Raw genomic sequence first — 18522 nt, 5'->3', positions numbered from 1 at the left:
ATATATATATATATATATATATATATATATATATATATATATATATATATATATATATATATATATATATATATATATATATATATATATTCCCCTATTTATTATACCTGCACGTTTTGCACTCCACTTACTTATTGTGTTAATATGTTATAATATTTGCAAACCTGTATACAACAATAATACTGTTGTATGTTGGTGTATAGTTGCATGCATTTACAAGCATATCTATAACATAGATATATAACATATCTATATTTATTTTCACCTTCATAACAATATATGTACCAGGACTATCTTGACAAACAAAGTATGGGTGTGTCAGTGGGTGTATAAAATTGGGATAACGAAATCGAAAGTATTACAAAGTGCCTCAGAATGGCGACTGCCTACCGTAAGTACCTTTTAACCTTTTAACCACCACTCTAATGTGTGTTCTAGTGATTATATGTATTGGGTTTTGACCCCATCCGTGACCGCTTTTATGCAGTCATGAAAAGAATACAACTGTGTGTGGTCGCAGTATGTTTGTCTATTGTTTCGTTAGAAGAAGTGTTACACTAAAAGTAGATCTTCTCGAACCAAAACTAAACAGAATGTGATAATACGCCATATTAGGGGAAACACGATTGAAAGAAGTGTCAAGATAAATATTTATCAGAATGTGATCGCATAACATTTGATACAGTTTCAGTTTCGTTTATTTTCATGGCGCTCTCTTAAAGTTTCTACCTACAATTAAAGATAGTAAAGTCGTAATTTACGCTAGTTTCTCATTTAGATTGCGTTAAAATAAAGCTAAGCTTATTCATATGAACTCGTATTCGGCAATACTTTTCCAACGTGTAGATCGTGGTCGTATAGCACAGTCTGGTATTTGATTATCCAACAGACAAACCTGCATTTATGTGTTTGTGGAAGCCCATTTCTGCCTGTAAAAGAAAACAATATGAAAATGTAGCTGTGATAATACAAATATACCCACGGTAAATCCAAATGATGAGATAGACAGTCGAAATTATGAGAATTATGAGATAAAAAAGAAAGAAAGCGCATTTCATGTGGTTTTTTTTTCAGAGTCAGATGAGGAAAACCCTTCTGGAAGTGGATCTGACGTCAGCGATGAGTCAAACACTGACCAAAACTCAGATGTAGAACCTGATTGTCAGGTTTGTTGGATTCAGCATCTATTTGATAGTGACATAAAGCCATGAAATAAACCTGTCTTTAGACATTTCTAGCTGCTGATGAGAGTTTACTGCCATAACGATACAATATACAACATAACTGTACATCCCCTTACCGGTCATGGAAGCAAGCTGCTATACTTTCTTTTCCAGCCTGAGGGGAAAGAGCCCTGCAAGTATTACAACGGCCAGGGCTGCAAGGCTGAGAGGTGCTCTTACTTGCACGTGTGCAAGTATGCCCTGACAGAAAGCTGTCGCTACGGGTCTAAGTGTAAGCTGAACCACCCCGGAGCTGGACGAGAGTCCTCTGGTGAAGACAGCAGGCCTTCGGACCAATCAACATCCAGAGGTGAGAGAAAAGATGAGAGAGATGATCTTTTTTTGGAGTAACATCTTGCCAATTGCATGTCTTTTAGTCCGGATATAGGGCTTCGAGTATACTAAAGTATACCTTAAGTAGGCTAAGATTAAATATACTTAGTATATATTTTTTCTGCCTGGGCATAGGGATCCTTCCTCTGTTTCTCCCTCTTAATAAATTTGTGATCTTGAGTCACTTTTCACATTACACATTGACCTTTGATGCATTATTGATGTGCAAATATGTTGACTAGTGCAGCTTCAAAGCCCCGTAGGACTAAATAAGAATCACTGTTTCTGTTGTTCGACGCCTAAATTTGCTCGATGGAAATTAAAAGTCAACTCTGTTTTTGTTTTTCATCAGACACAAAGCTTACTGACGGCCGCTGCTACCAGTGGCAGCTTAATGATGGAAAGGGCTGGTTGGATGTTGATAATGATCACATTCTGGAGGCCCAGTACTCGCTGCCGCACAGCAAGGGCATTAAAATCTTCAACACTCCATACGGGTAAGAGCTAAAAAAAACAAAAAAAAACGCAGTGCGTGAACATTTCCGAGGCGCAGACGCACAGAAACAGCTCTCTCTCTCTCTCTCTGTTTCTCTGTCTCTCTGTAGGGCAGTGAGTTTGGATTTCAACAGGATGAGAGTGCTCGGTAAGAGTCTGAGAGTGAGACGTTTGGATGATGGGAAGACGGTGTGGATCTGGTACTGCACTTTGTCTAAAAAGTGGACCATGTACGGAGGCAAGGTAGATGGAGTTCAACAAGCTTTCCTTTTGTGTCCCGACTGTGACACGAGATGTGCTTGAATGTATTCTTGGATCTCTCTGCAGGATTCGAAGGGCAACCCTGGTCCCGTGAAGAGCTGCGACATAGAGAAGAAGTTCCAGAGTGACCCGTCGAGCTCCTACACGTTCACCATCGGGGCTGATGCCTTTGAGATCAAATTCAAAGGTGAGGCTTCCTCACAAAGATTTCCACAGGACACTTAAACTGCATTCCACATGAAGTGCATTGTTGAGACCGACTTCATTTTCTTTTTGACGTTTGTTAGAAATGCGACAGGTGACGGCGAAGAGGAAGAGGAAAGTCACTCGTCGACCGCTGTACCGAGAAAAGTGAGTTTGGAGTTTTGTTTTGAGGGAGAACGTGGGACGAGTGCATGTCCCCGAATTGAATCCAGAATGTGGACGTTCTTGCAGTTGCAGAGATTCTTCAGCAGCAGCCTCGGCTCTCCAGGCGCTTTCTCTAGACGCCAAACCCAAGTGGCAGTGGGGGGACAGAGGAGCGTGGTACGACTTCAAGCGCAGGGTAAGTTACCCGCCTCCGGTTTAAGATGAGAAGCAAAGAAAGATGCAAAGATGAGCCGTGACGCCGTGACTTGGTTTCAGCCGGACGCCACCGAATCCTCCGTAACCAGTGAGGAGATCGAGAGGAAGTACGTGCAGAACCCCGCCGCCGGCATGACCTTCAAAGCGAAGGGGCAGACCTACAAGCTGGACTTTCAAGGTTAACTTGGGTTTTTAATTAAACACTCTGATGAGAGAAAAATGGCCACACTTTGTTTTACCGGTTCTCTGTTTACTAGAAAGTTCTAGAATATTTTCAGAAGGCTACTCATTTGTTACCCTTTTTTTTTTTTTTTTTTACGGATAATAGAGACAGTTTTCTTGGCGTTTGTTCATTCCCAGGTAAAAGAACTGCAAATTACGCTGAATTCATGAAACATTTATTTTATTCTTTTATTTGTTTCTCCCACAGCGATGACTCAAATTAACCTCAAGACCAAAAAGTTACGCAATATCAGGCGCCTGTGAGGACTTCAGTCGGACTTTGACGACATCGAGAAGAAAGTCGACACAAAATCATGCACTATGATATTTATACGTCAATCTAGAGTTTTACGATGTGGGTGTTTGAAGCACACTTTGTATTGCTGCTTCTGCTTCCGCCTCTTTACGGAAAATGTAATTTTGTGTTGGCATTCAGGATGAGATTAAAATCCTGTGATTTCCTTTCTTCAGTGATGTACCCCATGTGAAATATTCTTTCTGACAATTTTTTTTTTTTTTTTTTGGGACTAATTTTAAATATTTTCTTCAAAAATCTCTTGTACCCCCTGGAGTCCTTTCACATACTCCACTTTGAGAACCACTGCCATAAGGGACGGTGTCAAAAGGCTCTGAGGTTCATCGACCCGGACTGAAACGCTGCCTCAACCTGCCAAACCAACACGCATGTCATCATACAGATGATATGTCATGTAACGCTCATGCTGCCTCTTCTGATACAAGATACATTATTCAGATTTGAAACAACATGATGCTGCTTCAACTCGTTGTCTTTGAGGTGTTTCACATCACACAGGTGCTCACATTGTGCAATAAACATCTGATATTCATTGAAGTTCAGTCTTGGATCTGAAGGGTTATTCTGCTTTATTGCATGTATTATTATTTGAATGTGATGCAGATAATGTCATAGTTGAGTGTGTGGTAATGGAAATGGGAAGATATTGCAAATAAAACAATGCATAAAATACATTTGTGTGTGTCCGTTTGAGGCAATAATTCATGTTTTGTCCTTTATTTGAATATTGTACTTACATAAAGATCATTGGTAAAACTTCCTAATTAAGCTAATGCTAAATGAATAATATAGCTTGTTGATTATAGCTGCAGATTGTTATAAATACCCTACCAAAAATAAACACACTTTAGAAAGTCACATTCATGGAGGCTATAGTCATGTGTCTGATTAGGTTAAGTGAGATCTGTGCGTGAGATCTGCGCGTGAGCCGCGTGAGCGCGCCTGGCCGCCCTGAAACGAAAGTGAAACACGAGCTGCTCCAGAAGCGACAGTGTGTTTGTGAGTGAGGGAGTGAAGGGGCTTCAACGGAGAAACAGCGTGTTTCACAGGGTTTACTCTCGCGTGACGTGTGTTCACGTCCTTGTTGTTTGTCTGCAGTGTGTTTCACATCATGGTGAGTCCACGTCACGCGTCACGTTGACACTCAAGACGGAGTCTCCGTGAAGTGAATATGTTTTATGTATTTGTTGCTTACAGGAACACGAAGAGGAGACGGCTCACTGGCAGCAGACTGCGGGTCTGTTTGACATCTTTACGTCCCTGCTTCATGAATGACGTCATGAATGCGTGGCGAGCCTTCAGCTGGAGGAGACAAATCTCACATTTAAGATTTATATTTTACTTTAAAAAGTATAAGAAATTGACTTCAGAACAGATTTATGACGTGGTTACTCATTGGACATGTTGCACATTATGTCACTAACTTCCTTATTATTTTGTTGTCGAGATTTATTATCTCTACAAACATGGACATTAGCTCCACACCTGTCCTAGACATGTAAAGAAACTCTAAACCGGTTTGAACTGGTTTCTATAGCTTGCCATTTGTCAATTGAGAAAATACGTCAATGCCTAATAAGCTCCCATATTCTTTTGTTTTACAGCCAATGGGAAACATTATGAGTGGCAGCTGTCAAGAGGACATCAGTGGTGGCCGATTGACAACGACCATGTGATCGAGACCCACTACTGCCAACCCGGAGCTAAAGGAATCACCATCAACTTGCTCAACGAGTCAGTGTTTTGATGTGAATATTAACAGAGGGAAAAAAAGCATTTAACTTTTCTTGAAAGTTAGTCAATTTGATGACAATCCCAGAAAATGTGACTCGAAGTTCAGGTAATTTATTTAGGAAGCACTTCTGGAGGTATTTGGAAGGAAAGTGGCACATAAGCTTTGACCCAAAGTGGATTTTAATACTCATAGTGAGCCGTTGATAACAGTATTTACTTAATTAATGAAGGTCCATTGTAGCTGTGGATGGTGACAAATAATGACACTAAGAACATAAATAACTAAATGCCACACTTTATCCAACGTCCTAACCATATGTGTCTCCACAGGCAGGTGCACATAGACTTTGATAAGTTCCAGACTCTGACTGCAGGTCTGGGGGTCCAGAGACTCAGCTTCCTCCCTCGAGGCCAGGCGGAGGACATAGGCTGGTACTTCAGGGACGACCAGCTGTGGCGTGAATACGGATCCCGGGTGAGAGTCGACCCCGAGTTTGATCCTCTGCGTTTTCACGCCCTTGAGTGTCCTCTCTTCTCCTCCTCAGAGCTCCATCACGTCGTCCTCCTCCTCCATCAGCAGCGGAGACATCGAGCGTCAGTTCTTCCTGAACCCGCTGGGGACCTTCAGCTTCACAGTGGGCTCGGTCGGCTACTCGCTCGACTTCTCCAGTAGGTGGCGTTGCCTTGGCGTTGCCCCGTTCATGTCAAGAAATGTGTCTTTACGCATTCCTAAATCTCAACTTGATGGTGTTTTGCAGCCATGGTGCAAACAAACTGTATCACAGGCCTGCGCAGGAATGTGAGAAGGCGTCCGAAATTCACTTCCAGCGCGGGGAGGTGAGACTTTTCATCTGCAGGGGAATTAAAATGTTCTTTATGCTCGCATCCTGGGTACAAGTTTGTTTTTCTCCGCAGCTTTTCCGCCAGCTCAGTTTCCTCCTCCCAGCTCACTGATGGAGGCTACAAGTGGGAGTTCATGGGAGGCGAGGGGGAATGGACAGAATACAAAGCACACGTAAGTGGGGCATCAAACACCCGGTAGAAACCTGTCAACAAAATCACTTAACCTTCAGCCTGAAACTTTTACTGTTGTAGTACGTATTCGTATGATTTTTATAAGATATTTTGAAACGTGTAGCTTATTTTCATGCATTTCTTCCTCTGTTTCGTGGTCTTATTGGTGCTGTCTGTGTAGATTTGCTCATTTGACAGCGCTGCCATGGAGAGACAATTCCAGCAGAATCCACAAGGCCAGCTCCACTTCAAGACCAAGAGACACTCGTACACGCTGGACTTCTCAAGTAATACACACACACACACACACACACACAAACACACAAACAGCTATTCCTCCGCTCAAACTCAACGACAGTATAAATCGCTATTACAACTCTGGTTATCACAGGAATGTGCCAAGTCAATGACAAGTTCGGGACGACAAGAGCAGTGAGGAGGACCGCCGACGATGGGAGTCAGCAGAACATTTCACCGTGAGACGAGAATCCCTTAAAATAACACAAATTGATGCTTAATTTATTCCTGAAAACATACCAAACCCCTTTAATTAAACCCTATATAAGAAATACAGTTTTGTTTAAGGGGTACATACAAGTCCCCCTTAATTCACAAGTTCATTTTTGAAATATTATCAAATAGTATCAAATTTGTTTGAGGTCTTGAATGAGATAAATTTCTTGATTGACAAAAACTAAATCCCACAAAAAGCCTTTATTTTGAAAAACCCTCATGACCTTTCCCAATATGAATTCACTGCTGGACTAGTGTTATATCTACTGTCGTGTTCTTTGTTCTTCAGTTCGGGGACACTGCCACGATGGCAGTTTAAAGATATGGACGGAGTTTGGAAAGATTATTCCCAAAGAAGCAGCATCTCCAGTCAGGACATCGAGCTCCAGTACCAACAGAACCCGTCGGCCAGCGTGATGTTTACCACCAAAAGGTTCAGCTACGAGCTGAACCTCTCAGGTGAGACGGGAACATCTTTCAGACTGGTGGCAATGTGACAGGAATGGAAACAACCTGTATATTAGAAGCCTTTATCTTTTGCAGCCATGAGTCAGAAGAACTTGTCCACGAGCACAACCAGACCAGTGCGACGACTTCTCCAGTGACTGAGGGACGACTGGAGGGATGAAAGGTCGGAGGTCAACCCGCTGGAGAGAGGTGTGAGGGATTCTGCATATTTTTATATTTAAACCTATATAAATGTTCTCCACTAGTCCGAGAGATTGAGATGTTAAATCCATTAAGCACTTTAGTTAAGAGAGAAAAACTAATGAATATGGAAACAGCCTTCACATCTAGTTTACCTTAATCAGAGGACTTGTAATGTTTACTTTTTGACAAGAAACCTCTCTTAACATTAAACCAAAGGATGTTAAAGTTGATGTGTTATTTATTACTGCCAATTCATTCAATGTAAATCTTAAAATGTTCACTCTTACTGCCATGCAATCGTCTCTTTTCTAAAATAAAGTTACGAACGCCTCACTGTCTGATTGTCGTGTTCTCAAGCCATCGCACAAATAACCACCACCGTGCCAGGGCATTAGATTGTGTACTTTCCTTTATATGTACAGGTTTTCGTTGAACCACCTCAGAGACCAGCACCTCAACACATAAAACAAGGGCCACACACACACACACACACACACACACACACACACTACACATATATCGACAGTGGTATACAAACAGTCTCGTAGAAGAATAAGCTTTAGTTTTTCTGCTCTGGGGTTCTGCCGGGACATGTGGAACCCGCTTGACATCCTCTTTGCGATGAAGTCCATCCAAACTACGCTCCAGAGAGAGAGATCCAGTCGCAGAAACGGGGAATGGGAACCTGTAAAGTCCAATTCACGAGCATCTGGATAGCGCCGCCCTCTGTGGAGGCGTTATTACTACACAAAGAGTCAAATCCAGTATACACTTCAGCATGTTAACGACAATCACTGTCTGCAGAAACATAGTGTGACCGAGGTGCATCATACGACCCGAAGATGGTGCGAGTCTCCTTCAAAAAAAAAAAAAGAGTAAGATTTCAAATGAGTAGAGATTTAATGTCCAACTGTTTCGAAAATTTGACAGGCCGGTGTGGTTTTTGGAGGTCGATGGAGATGAAGTAAAAGCCAGTCGATGCACAGCCTTAACAACCAGGAAGGATTATTGCACACGACTCATCTAAGGCCTCTTAACCGTTATCACCAAGACATACACACGCACAAAAAAAAAGAAAATCCAAGGCCCTGACGGAGCAATCCATCTTTAAATAACTATACATTTACACGTCATACTCGTATGACACCAGCACAGGTCCCTCAGACAGATGAAAAGTGCAGAAATCTAAATATATTGTGATAATCTTCAACATTGTACAAAATGAGTCAACTAAATTGGAGGATTTTTGTGACCCTTAAAAAAAACAACAACTGATCAGAGCAAATCCAGCTGGATGTGTGCAATGAAACGTCATGGAATCATTGCTATAAATCATATTTAGATATTTCGTGGTCAAGTTCAGTAACATGCAACAAAATAAAATCTGAGACGCAAATGCCGGACAGCTGATTCAAATGGAAAATATTAATACTTGAGTAACAGCTGAGATGCCCGTCTGTCTAGTCCTACACTTGTACCCATGTAAGGCACAATAGCCTAAGCAGTGCATGTGCTCCTTGTTCATCGCGTTGTTAGGACACTGCTGTAAAAGCTACTTCACACATCTTAATCCACTATAAGACACTGATAAATCATCCATACATTCACAGATATTGACACAAGGATTTGTTTCTGTTCCCAAAATAAAGAAAGAGATGAAATGGTCGTCAACCCACTGAGACCAGACTGAAGGAACTCTTCCCTTTTCAACGTGCTCGCTTTGATGTCAAATTAAAGAAGAAGAAGAAAAAAAAAAAGAGTAAAAAATTTAAAAAAAAAAGAGAAAGCTTTACAGCCTTGGAACCTGATGATGAAAGAATGAAAAGATGACCAGACCGCATTGTGAGACTATTTTGTGTTCACAAACATGGAGGTTTTCAGTGATCAGTGACTGCAGGCTTGTCAGTGCTACACTTCAAGCTACCGCCCACTGGGCTGAGACATTTTTTTGTTTTCACGCCAACTCTTTGATCACTTTAGACATGCAGCAAATCCTAAAATAGCTTGGAGAGGCGATACAGATACAGAAGCCTGAAACTGAGCAGATGTGAAGCCTTTTTTTTTTTTTTTTTTACTTCCATCTCTGTGGGGTGATTCTGATGCAACTGGTTCAAGAAGTAAAATCCACTCAATCATTCATGATATGAACACCAAACCTTCCTGAATATACCGAGTTGGGATTAATCTCAACCCGACGACATTGGGACATTCCCAAGAACGTCAAGTACAAAACAGTAGGAAAACCGTCAGCATTGAAAGAACACAGCAAAGAGGAAGAAGTTCCCGCCTCAACCTTTTTTGTTGTCCGTCTGGCCGAGTAGAAATTGAATCCAGGTGCAGGTTAATATGCCGGCTGAAAGTGAGTGTGAGTCAGAGTTGATACCATATTAAAAATACAGACAGCGAGATTAGAAATCCTCACATTCAATCAGCGTCTTGGTCTGTGAGAATCAAAAGCTCTTCTGTCCAACATCATTAAAAGAATATACCTAACCTGGCATCTTCTATTTTTGTAATTTCTTTTCAATTTTTTTATTTTTTAAACTTAGCCAAACAAGTCTTTGAGATCATTGTTGACTGATGCGCTATGTTTAATTCCGCTTTGGTTTGGACTAGGGGCAGCAGCAGCTTGAGAAAAGTTCTGCGGGCTGAAAAAAGGGTTTGCTTGCATCCCGAACCCGCTGGGCACTCCTCCCATTCCCACCGGCGCCCCCTGCATCGCCATGGGAGTCTGAGAGTTCTGGGCCGACCCGTACTGATTGAGCCAAGGGGAGCCGCTGCCGGGTGTGGCCTTTGGACCCATTTGGTTGAGTGTGACTTTGTTCTGGTTGGGACTAAAAAGACTGTCCAAGGCCGACAGGTCGGGGGCTTTATTCGTCTGTCCGATGGGTCCTTGACTCTGCGCGAGGGCACCGAAGTTTGGGGTGCTGGTGGTGGTGGCCATCCCGCCGTAGAGGCCGGGGCCTGTGGGCCGCATCCCCATCCCCATGCTCATCCCCATGCCGCCTGTCTGAAAGCCCATTGGGGGGTTGAAGCCGTTGGAGACCGGGGCGCCCATCGAACCCATCATGGGGCTGGAGGAGGGGAAGGTGGTGCCCTGGACTGGCCGCGCCGTGTTGGCCAAGGACATGCTGTTTAGAGAGGTCATGCTGTTGAGCAGGCTGCTCGTCAGATCCTTCGTCTGCAACAAAAACGCGGAACAAGGGCTCGTCAAAACCAGCCACAGGTGCTTGAGCATGCATTTGTGTGCGCGCGAGTTCCCAGGCGTTACCTTTGCGTTGGTGGTGTTCGCTTGTTTGATACTCTGAGGCGCTAATGGCTGCTGGTTCCTCAGTTTGGCTGACTGCTCCTGCTCCTTAGCCAATCGCTGCTTCTCCTCCAGAGTCAGGGACATCTAGGGAGGAGCGTGAACAAATTGGACGACATACTTAATGGACAAAAAGGAGAGGACTTGCGTACATGAAGTATGACATTGTTTACATACTCTGTTCGGCTGTGGGGCTGCTGCCGCAGATCCATTCTCTTTCCCGTTAACCCCTGAGCTGCCAAAGATTTCCTCAATCTAGAAGAAAGAAACACCCAAATAGAGAGAAGTAAAACATTTTCTTTCTCTGCACACAGCACTGTAAATATACCCACATTGTCTTATGATCGCCCCCTCACCTGGTTGTTACTGCTGGGTGGGCTCGTGGTCTTCTCTGATGGGCCCCCTGGGTTTGAGATGTTTAAACTCCTGTTAGAAGACACACAATGAACACAATTAGAGTTTGAATAAAGACATTGATTCAAGCCTGGTTAGTCATACCATTATCATATTCATGTGGCCAGCATCAGATGCTATTCGATGTTATCGCTAATATGTATAATCCATTTCATATTCAGTCACTGAAAGAATACAAATTGTGTAAAACGTGATTTAACGTTGTGACAGTCACCTCTGCTGCTCCTGCATGAGGTGCAGCTGCTCCAGCTTGGTCTTGTGTTCAGCCTCCATGCGACCCAGCATGTCCCGAATCACCGCCATGAATGAGTTAAACTGAAAAATGGAATATATCAAATCACAATAAATACGAGGGAACTAAAGCAGGAGGAATTACATACATGCTTGGCTGTGTAGTACCTGGTTGAGGTTGAGGTTGCTGTCTATGCTGAGAGAGACCAGGTGGGGCAGGCTCTTGGTGGCCAGGTGCTCTTTGGGGATGCCCAACTTCTTGTGGCTGAAGGTGCACTTATAGATTCCTGAAGTGGGGAGCGGGAAAAGTCAAATAAGCAATCCTCAAGTGTTTGAAACGCATGAGTAGGAAGTCGAGCGCGACCACTTTTTTTTTTTTTTTTACCCAGAATGCCCATGAGTACTGCCGGTTCTCTGGAGGGGATCTGTTGTAGGAAGGGCAGGATCTCGTCAATGACAAACCACTTGTCGAGATATTCCAAAATCTTCCCAAGACACACCAGAGAGTTCACTCGTACCTGAACGAAGGAAGATGCATAGAGAGACACATTTAGAATACATAGAGAGACATTTCAGTTGGTAATAGTTAACAGTATAACAGTGTCGGAAAAGGACAATAAATAAAGTACAGAAAACTTAAAAGCACAGAAAAAAGCTGATGATGGAGACTCACAGCAAGCGAAGACGTCTGCAGGCAGGCTGATTTGACTCGAGGGATGAGGGAGTTCTTCATGGACGGGTAGTCAATCAGGTTGGCAAACGTCGGGATGATGTTCAGGCACAGCTCCTGCTCGGACACAGATAAGACATTATGAAATCTGACATGTCTGATGCCAAGAGCTTTCATTTTCTTTAGACAACAGCGAGTTCAAGGTTTGTGGAAGGCTAAAAATTGTACACCAATTTGAGATATATATGAGTAAACCCTCCCCCCCCTCCCGTCCTGTACCTGGATCTGTACAGAGGGAGCTTCCAGGGCTCTGTAGACCATGGGAAGCACGCTGTTCTTAATTTCCTCCGAGGGCGTCTTGGTCAACAGGAGGTCCATCTTCTGCAGGAATATCAGCAGGATCTGCACAGCACGGGAGCCCAGTTAGGAATGCAAGAGTCTAAAGCTTGATGCCATTTTCTACTAATTTAATAAAGGTAGTAAGTGGGAGTTAACGGAGACGGTGCTTTCAGTGGCTGCTTTAGTGTAGCGTTTAGCTTAACTACAGACAACACAAAACGCACAGATGCGACTGGCGGCATATTCACAGCAGGTACCACTCACCATGTTACTAGCCTGAAGAAGCATGGAAAGAAAAATACAGAGAGACAAGTCTTGATAAAGAGGCAGACCAAAACCCCAAACAGAGCATGCTCCTTAGTCAAAAAGGAGAAAATACCATGCAAATATTAAAAAGTGGAAATCCCACCTTGTTGTTACTTCTAGCTTACCAGCGCATGCTCAGACTACAACAGTAATGTCGAGCTGGTGAACACTCTACGTGTACGTGTGCGTCTACCTGAATGGGCTCCTGCTGCTTGAAAACAGGCGTGAGATCAGGCATGATGAGACGGATATACTCCTCCTTGGTGCACTCCTCCGCGATCAGCAGCACGTTGGGCAGCACAAAGGGCACCATGTCCGGGTTGACAAACTCGGAGGTCAGAGCCGGCAAGATGCGATACATCACCACTCTCTGTGAGAGTGAAGAGAACGGAGTTTCAGAAGCCATGAAAGAGCATTCGAGCGGGAACACCGTAGGTTCAGCACGGGATCAAACTAGTAGCGTTGTGTAAAAGGGAATACAAAACATGAACCAACTGAACAATATATATATCTAAGAATATTTCTAAGAAACAGACCATGACCTTGTGTTTGAGTGTGAAGGTTTCTACGACACATTTAAACAAAGAGCTTGTGTTCTGATGGCTACGGGAGCACTGACAGGATTATTTGACAGAAACAAGAGAAAATGTCCATACTTGTGCTCTTATTTTAACGGTTTAGAACTCACTCTGTTAATAAACATCTCTTTTCTTATACAAGATGAATGAGCGAGTACCTTGGGTAGTTTGGGCAGGACTTTGGGGAGGCTTTTGTAGAACTGGGACTTCTGTAGGTTGTCCCTCTGGAAGAGGGAGTCAAAGTACTGCAGGGTCATAGCACCCACGTCGTCAAAGAATGGAATCTGAGTTTTACACACACACACACAAAAAAAAAATTAAATACATTTTGTCTTTGTCAAAGACGATGAAAGTAAGTATCTTCGTGCACATCTCGGCGATGCAAACCTTGGTCATCTGGTCTGCATCCGGTCGGACGTTGGGTGTGATGCTGAGCAGCATTTTGACGTGCTCCCTAACCGACTCTGGGATCTTGTTCAACACTGCTGGACTTATGCTGCTCAGCTACAATGTGAAGCATGGCAGAGGGCAGAGAAGAGGAGAATAAAACCAGTGTTTAGTAGCATCAATCAAATCAAAAGACGTCCACCTGCACTCATAACAAGACGACACAAATCTGAGCAGACGTGCTTTGGAAGTAACTGCATGGCCCTGTATTGTCGTTACATAATGTTCTGAGATATTTGGTCCTTTGTCTCTTTGAGTCATTCGTCATGCTTTCGCACACGTGCGGCACACCTCCACCCACCTGGTCCAGCTGCCTGCTGAAGCTCTTAAATATGTCATGCTTGTTGACTTGGAAAACAGGCTTGCCCTCGTTGAAGACGGCGTGCATGACCACGCCCAGTGAATACATGTCGGAGGCGGAGTCACAGCTGACGGACAGGATGTACTCGGGGGCCAGGTACTCGGGGTTGGGGAGGCAGAGCGGAGGGAGGTTGGGCTCCCACTCTTTACATGTGTACTTAGGCTGAAGAGGAGGAGACAGCATGAGAATATAAAGATGTGGTAGTTTGAGAGAGGGTATTGCAGGCGGTGAGCTTGGGAACAAGACGGACGGCACTAAAAGTAGTAACACACCTCAGCATCTGAGGGGTTGATCGTGGAGATGCTGAAGTCAAAGCCCATGATCTTCCAGGCTCCACTCTTGTTGAGGATGATATTTTCTGGAGACAAGTTGCCGTGGACCATTTTCACCCCGCTGTGGAGAAAAGACAACCCCTCCGAGATCTGAGGGGAGAAAATGAAATACATTTGGTTTGTATATGAAAGGGTGAAAACGCTTCTGCAATGACAACAGGATTATTTCACGGTTGCTCTATTAGACATTGCAGGCATTTTCTAGGTCTATCAGCCATAAATGATTTCCCTTCAGCATATAGAATAGTACATAATCTAAAATATTTTTAATAGAGTGAGAAAAATATTTTATTTCCAAAATGCATGACATGATTTTATATTTATTGAAATATTCAGCTTCAAGCAATATTTGTTGGCATTAAGGCTTTAAAAAACAATGTTTACATTTCAGTCAAAAGTGTATTTAATCCATTTTTTAAAAAGAACAAAATAAATGAGCAGATCGCATTTTGGATGATGACATTTGCCTTTACAGTGGCTCTTATTTTTTAATAGGATGACCTGGACGTAAAAAATGATATGCTACTGACATACTTCGATAAAAAAAATCTCCCATTCAAAAATTGTCTTACCTGCAGCAAGCCATACTTGGTCTCCACATCATAGAGTTTGTACTCCTTGATGTCGGTGGGCATGGGGCTCGGCAGGTTCTCCCACTGGCCCAGAACATTGGCCAGACTGGCAAAGACCGGCTCTGTGCAGAACGCCAAGCAGTCTCTGAGGGCCACATGCAGAGATAACGTCAGAATAATTAACAAGAAAACAGCTTTTTAAATGTTGAATTGTTCTTAAATGAGCAAAAACTAAATAGAGCCAGAGAAGTATTTTAAATTCAGAGCTTCCCTGGATGAAAGTTTAAGAAAGATAAAATGGTAAGAAAAAAAAAGAAGAAGAAAAAAAAGAGCATGACAACCTCAACCCTATCTTAACCTCAGGGGCCATAAATTATTCAGGGTCCTGTCTACGGAGTCTTTTGATTAGGACGAGCTTTGGCTCATTTATGCACAAACAGAGGCAGACAAATACATTTGTTATGCAACTTTCCCCTTGAATGTCAAGGCCCCCTCCCCTTTAAGCTGTAGCGCATTCATTTTGCCTTTGATAACAGTGCTTGTTTAGGTGTATGTATGTATGTATGTGTGTGGGAGTGTGTGTGTGTGTTAATCACCGTGACTCTTCAAGGGGATGCTGCACCGTCAGTAGACGAGGGTGACGCAGTCTGGTCAGCTGTTGCACCCCTTTTTTCAGCGAATCAACGATTTGGTCCTTCTCGAATTTCTGATACTTATCGATCATCTTCTTATCAAACACAAACACCGCTACTTCCTGGAGGGTCGAAGACAAACAACAAGGCACTGCCATCAGCTTCACCGAGCCCTTGTCCTACTCCCGGTGTTGACAACAACAGCATTTCTAATTAAACTTTTATGATCTGCGAGCGGGTCTGGTCAGTGGGAGGATATTAAAACACACAGACCTGTTTAGTTGACTTCTTGGTGCCATTGTAGATCCTCCAGCACAAGCCAGGACCCCCGCTGGCAATATGTCGTCCGACCTCAAACTCCCGCGTCACCGGGTTGCCCATGACAGCGCTGGTGACATCCGCCGTCACCTTGGTGACGGTGCTTTTTAGCTTGTTCAGCATAGACTCCATGTTTGCGTCTGACCCGGCGGCTGAGGGAGAGAGCGAGGTGGATCACGCACGGAACCACCCAGGACAGGTGAGTGAAATGCAGTTTTTAAAAACAGACAAAGACCAGTCAAATGTCAAAACAAGTTTGTGATCACGGAAAGAGGCGGCTCTAGCGTAACTTTTTAAAGCTAAGCAAAAGCCTTTTTAAAAAAAATCCTTGTCCATATTCACTCCAATGCACCGGCATGAAGATTTGCACATCTAAGTGCCCACCGGCGTCCTGCCTGCTGAGGAGAATAAGCACCCTAAAGGCCCAAACTGTCCCCTGAAATAAAACATGACTCAGCCACACCGCATTAAGGCTGTCTTTCAAAATACTTTAGAGTAACTTGAAAGCATGTTAGGCAACAGGAAGTCAGACAAAAAAGGAACACGGCTGACAGCTATATAGCCAATTTATTTTCATGTGAACAGTTTCTCCTGGGTTTTGAGTGGGCTTCTAGCACTTTGATGTTTATTTCACTGCAGCTGACGTATCTTGTAAATTGAGACGCACATGTTACATAATGCATAATTCATTCTGTATAGATTCCTGCATTTACAAAAACATCAAGCATGAGTATAAATGGATCAAAGCACAGTCAATTTTAATCAAAATTTGCAGGTCCTTGCCAAATCCTACCCTTGCCAAATCTGTTGCACTTCATTTAAGCCCAGTCACTTATGCATCCACAGCCAATGTCATTGTAGCTCAAAGTGATGCGTTGTTAATGTGTATGCGTGTCAATCATTCTCAGTATTAGAACTGTGGCAGTGCTCTTTATTTACTCTGTGATGAACAGACGGCCTGAGTACAAACATTCACACCAAAGGAGTCAATATACCAAACGAAAATCGATGGACAGCAAGGCCTAAAATATATATAATTCAATGTTCATCTGGCCTTAGGCTGTTTAAAGCGTTTCACCTGCAACAGGTAGAGTGATGTATTTGCTCAAAGATTACAGCTTTGGTGATATTTCTTATAATGGCACGTCTTGCACGTCACGGACTCACAACAATCTGTCAACGTTGTGAGCTGGCGAGTTGACGAACTGAGAGCAGCTTTTTGGGACCAGACAGTTCATCCATACCATCTGTAACATTGTTGTGATCCTAGAGGCTCGTCGTGGAAAGCCAAGCAACCATTTTAACGTTGGGTCAAAGCCTTTAAATGTTGTATTTGTTGTTCAGCGTGACTGTCAAACTGTCGTTAGCTAAGTTAATCGCGTTGTTTAGCCTGCGCGCGCACACACGCGCATCCACAACTAGCACAGCACTGGGACACTTTCGTCAAACATCTAAAAGCGAGCTTTCCAGTCCTTATTTTGCTCATATGTGTGTTTCCAGAAGGCTGACATCATCGTAGCGATCTGTTGGCTACCACGAAAGACTTTATGACGCAAACATATCGCGGTAGCTACCAAACCCAAGCTATCTACCCCAACAATGCGCAAAGTAGACGGTGACGTTATTCATCAACGCGACGGTCGGAGACCCTCCGGTTACATACCTCGATATAAAGAGGACTCTCCCTTGTATGTCTTATTATTCACTGGCTCTCAGCTGCACCGCCGTCAGTAATGGCTGAGAGACATAGCCCCCATGTCTTCCAGTGGCATACGATACGTGGTAACGTTAGCTTAGTGCGCTAGTGAACGAGCAGCCCTACTTCCGGGTTGTCAGGTGGGTCGACGTCATCGGCGGCGTCGCTGTTTCGCGGCCAACTCCATGGACACTGTGTGCAAACAAATAATACTGCACTGATTTCAACATGCAACACAGCAAATCAGTGCGAACAAATTTGAGGCAGTACTGCAAAAGTATTTATTAGAATTTCCCCAACGAGTTTGCTTGGATCCAATTAATTGTGTATACTATTCAAATAGTATAGGCGTGATTTGAAGAGCTATTAACCAAGTATTAGTACCTTGTAATACAGAGATTGAGGTCCACATGTTGACAGCTGTGACAAGCAGGAGTTGGGTTATAGACGCCTGTCTCACACATCAACACTTTATTTACAAAATGATAATATATGACCCTATCTAAATACTTTGCTTCATTTTTTTTAACAACTAAAACACATAGAATATGTGATCAGAAGAATATTATATAGATTGCAGTTGCAATATTGCGTCAAATCAGGTAATCTATGTGGCGATCTGATGGTCACATAATGTGGTGTAGTGTGAGGAGGGATGTGGGAAAGAAATCTGTAAAGTATCTTATTTTAATTGTCTGGTGTCAACAGACCCCTTACAACCACATCAAGGACACCCGAAGAACTCCACTAGGACACAAGCACAACAAAAGAGAGAACACCAGTTAAACATTTATTAGATGTGTTGATACAAAAGAAAATAAAGCAGGCTTTAGCATCATAAAGTGCAATCTAAAATAATTTCAGTGTATGTAGAGAACAAAAAAGGCAATGAGAAATGAGATTTTCCTGCCTGACAATTGCAAATAATTAAAAGAGTAAAACCCAACAGAAGCATCATGTTTAACCACAGATTAAATTAGTAGTCTAAAATAA

General features: G+C 43.1%; 3 protein-coding genes across 4 annotated transcripts; 2 read left to right on the top strand and 1 right to left on the bottom strand.

Moving 5' to 3' along the window:
* Positions 1-375: 375 nt before the first annotated feature.
* Positions 376-4046, top strand: si:ch211-244b2.4 (uncharacterized protein LOC541512 homolog). Its single transcript, XM_068587011.1, has 9 exons — positions 376-391; positions 1432-1533; positions 1909-2053; positions 2162-2294; positions 2379-2499; positions 2600-2663; positions 2748-2856; positions 2937-3054; positions 3307-4046. Exons 1-9 carry the CDS (start codon positions 376-378, stop codon positions 3360-3362), a joined length of 864 nt encoding a protein of 287 aa, XP_068443112.1. The 3' UTR covers positions 3363-4046.
* A 347-nt stretch (positions 4047-4393) lies between these two features.
* si:ch211-244b2.3 (uncharacterized protein LOC557230 homolog) lies at positions 4394-7624 on the top strand. The gene is made up of 11 exons (XM_068586752.1): positions 4394-4528; positions 4612-4651; positions 5019-5148; positions 5479-5623; positions 5694-5817; positions 5907-5985; positions 6064-6163; positions 6344-6449; positions 6554-6638; positions 6965-7134; positions 7219-7624. The coding sequence occupies exons 1-11, from the start codon at positions 4526-4528 to the stop codon at positions 7278-7280; spliced, it is 1044 nt and encodes a 347-aa protein (XP_068442853.1). The 5' UTR covers positions 4394-4525; the 3' UTR covers positions 7281-7624.
* Positions 7625-7746: 122 nt separating this feature from the next.
* On the bottom strand, positions 7747-17638 carry scyl2 (SCY1 like pseudokinase 2). Of its 2 annotated transcripts, XM_068586875.1 has the most exons (19): positions 17497-17638; positions 15789-15985; positions 15480-15637; positions 14884-15028; positions 14252-14401; positions 13920-14141; positions 13559-13675; positions 13330-13455; positions 12787-12963; positions 12552-12563; positions 12228-12350; positions 11952-12065; positions 11664-11796; positions 11447-11565; positions 11262-11362; positions 10990-11059; positions 10811-10888; positions 10598-10720; positions 7747-10507 (listed from the first exon to the last, which is right to left on the bottom strand). In XM_068586875.1, exons 2-19 carry the CDS (start codon positions 15963-15965, stop codon positions 9872-9874), a joined length of 2781 nt encoding a protein of 926 aa, XP_068442976.1. In that variant the 5' UTR covers positions 15966-15985; positions 17497-17638; the 3' UTR covers positions 7747-9871. The 2 variants fall into 2 exon arrangements, with proteins under 2 accessions (XP_068442976.1, XP_068442977.1); XM_068586876.1 differs by lacking the exon at positions 12552-12563.
* Between the last annotated feature and the right edge of the window lie 884 nt (positions 17639-18522).

Source organism: Clinocottus analis, unplaced genomic scaffold (genome assembly GCF_023055335.1).
Source record: "Clinocottus analis isolate CAN_PGR_092001 unplaced genomic scaffold, fCliAna1.0.p SCAF_20, whole genome shotgun sequence".
Classification (NCBI taxonomy): Eukaryota; Metazoa; Chordata; class Actinopteri; order Perciformes; family Cottidae; genus Clinocottus; species Clinocottus analis.
Note: the sequence above shows the minus strand (reverse complement) of the source record. Positions and strands in the feature narration are given on the sequence as shown.

Coding starts and splice junctions, on each gene's coding strand:
- si:ch211-244b2.4 (XM_068587011.1), top strand. Junction 2,500..2,599: donor CTTTGAGATCAAATTCAAAG/GTGAGGCTTCCT, acceptor GACGTTTGTTAG/AAATGCGACAGGTGACGGCG. Junction 3,055..3,306: donor CTACAAGCTGGACTTTCAAG/GTTAACTTGGGT, acceptor TTTCTCCCACAG/CGATGACTCAAATTAACCTC.
- si:ch211-244b2.3 (XM_068586752.1), top strand. Junction 5,818..5,906: donor CTACTCGCTCGACTTCTCCA/GTAGGTGGCGTT, acceptor GGTGTTTTGCAG/CCATGGTGCAAACAAACTGT. Junction 6,450..6,553: donor GTACACGCTGGACTTCTCAA/GTAATACACACA, acceptor TGGTTATCACAG/GAATGTGCCAAGTCAATGAC.
- scyl2 (XM_068586875.1), bottom strand. CDS start 15,965: ATGGAGTCTATGCTGAACAAGCTAAAAAGCACCGTCACCAAGGTGACG. Junction 12,964..13,329: donor TCCTGCCCAAACTACCCAAG/GTACTCGCTCAT, acceptor TCACTCTCACAG/AGAGTGGTGATGTATCGCAT. Junction 11,060..11,261: donor CTCATGCAGGAGCAGCAGAG/GTGACTGTCACA, acceptor GTCTTCTAACAG/GAGTTTAAACATCTCAAACC.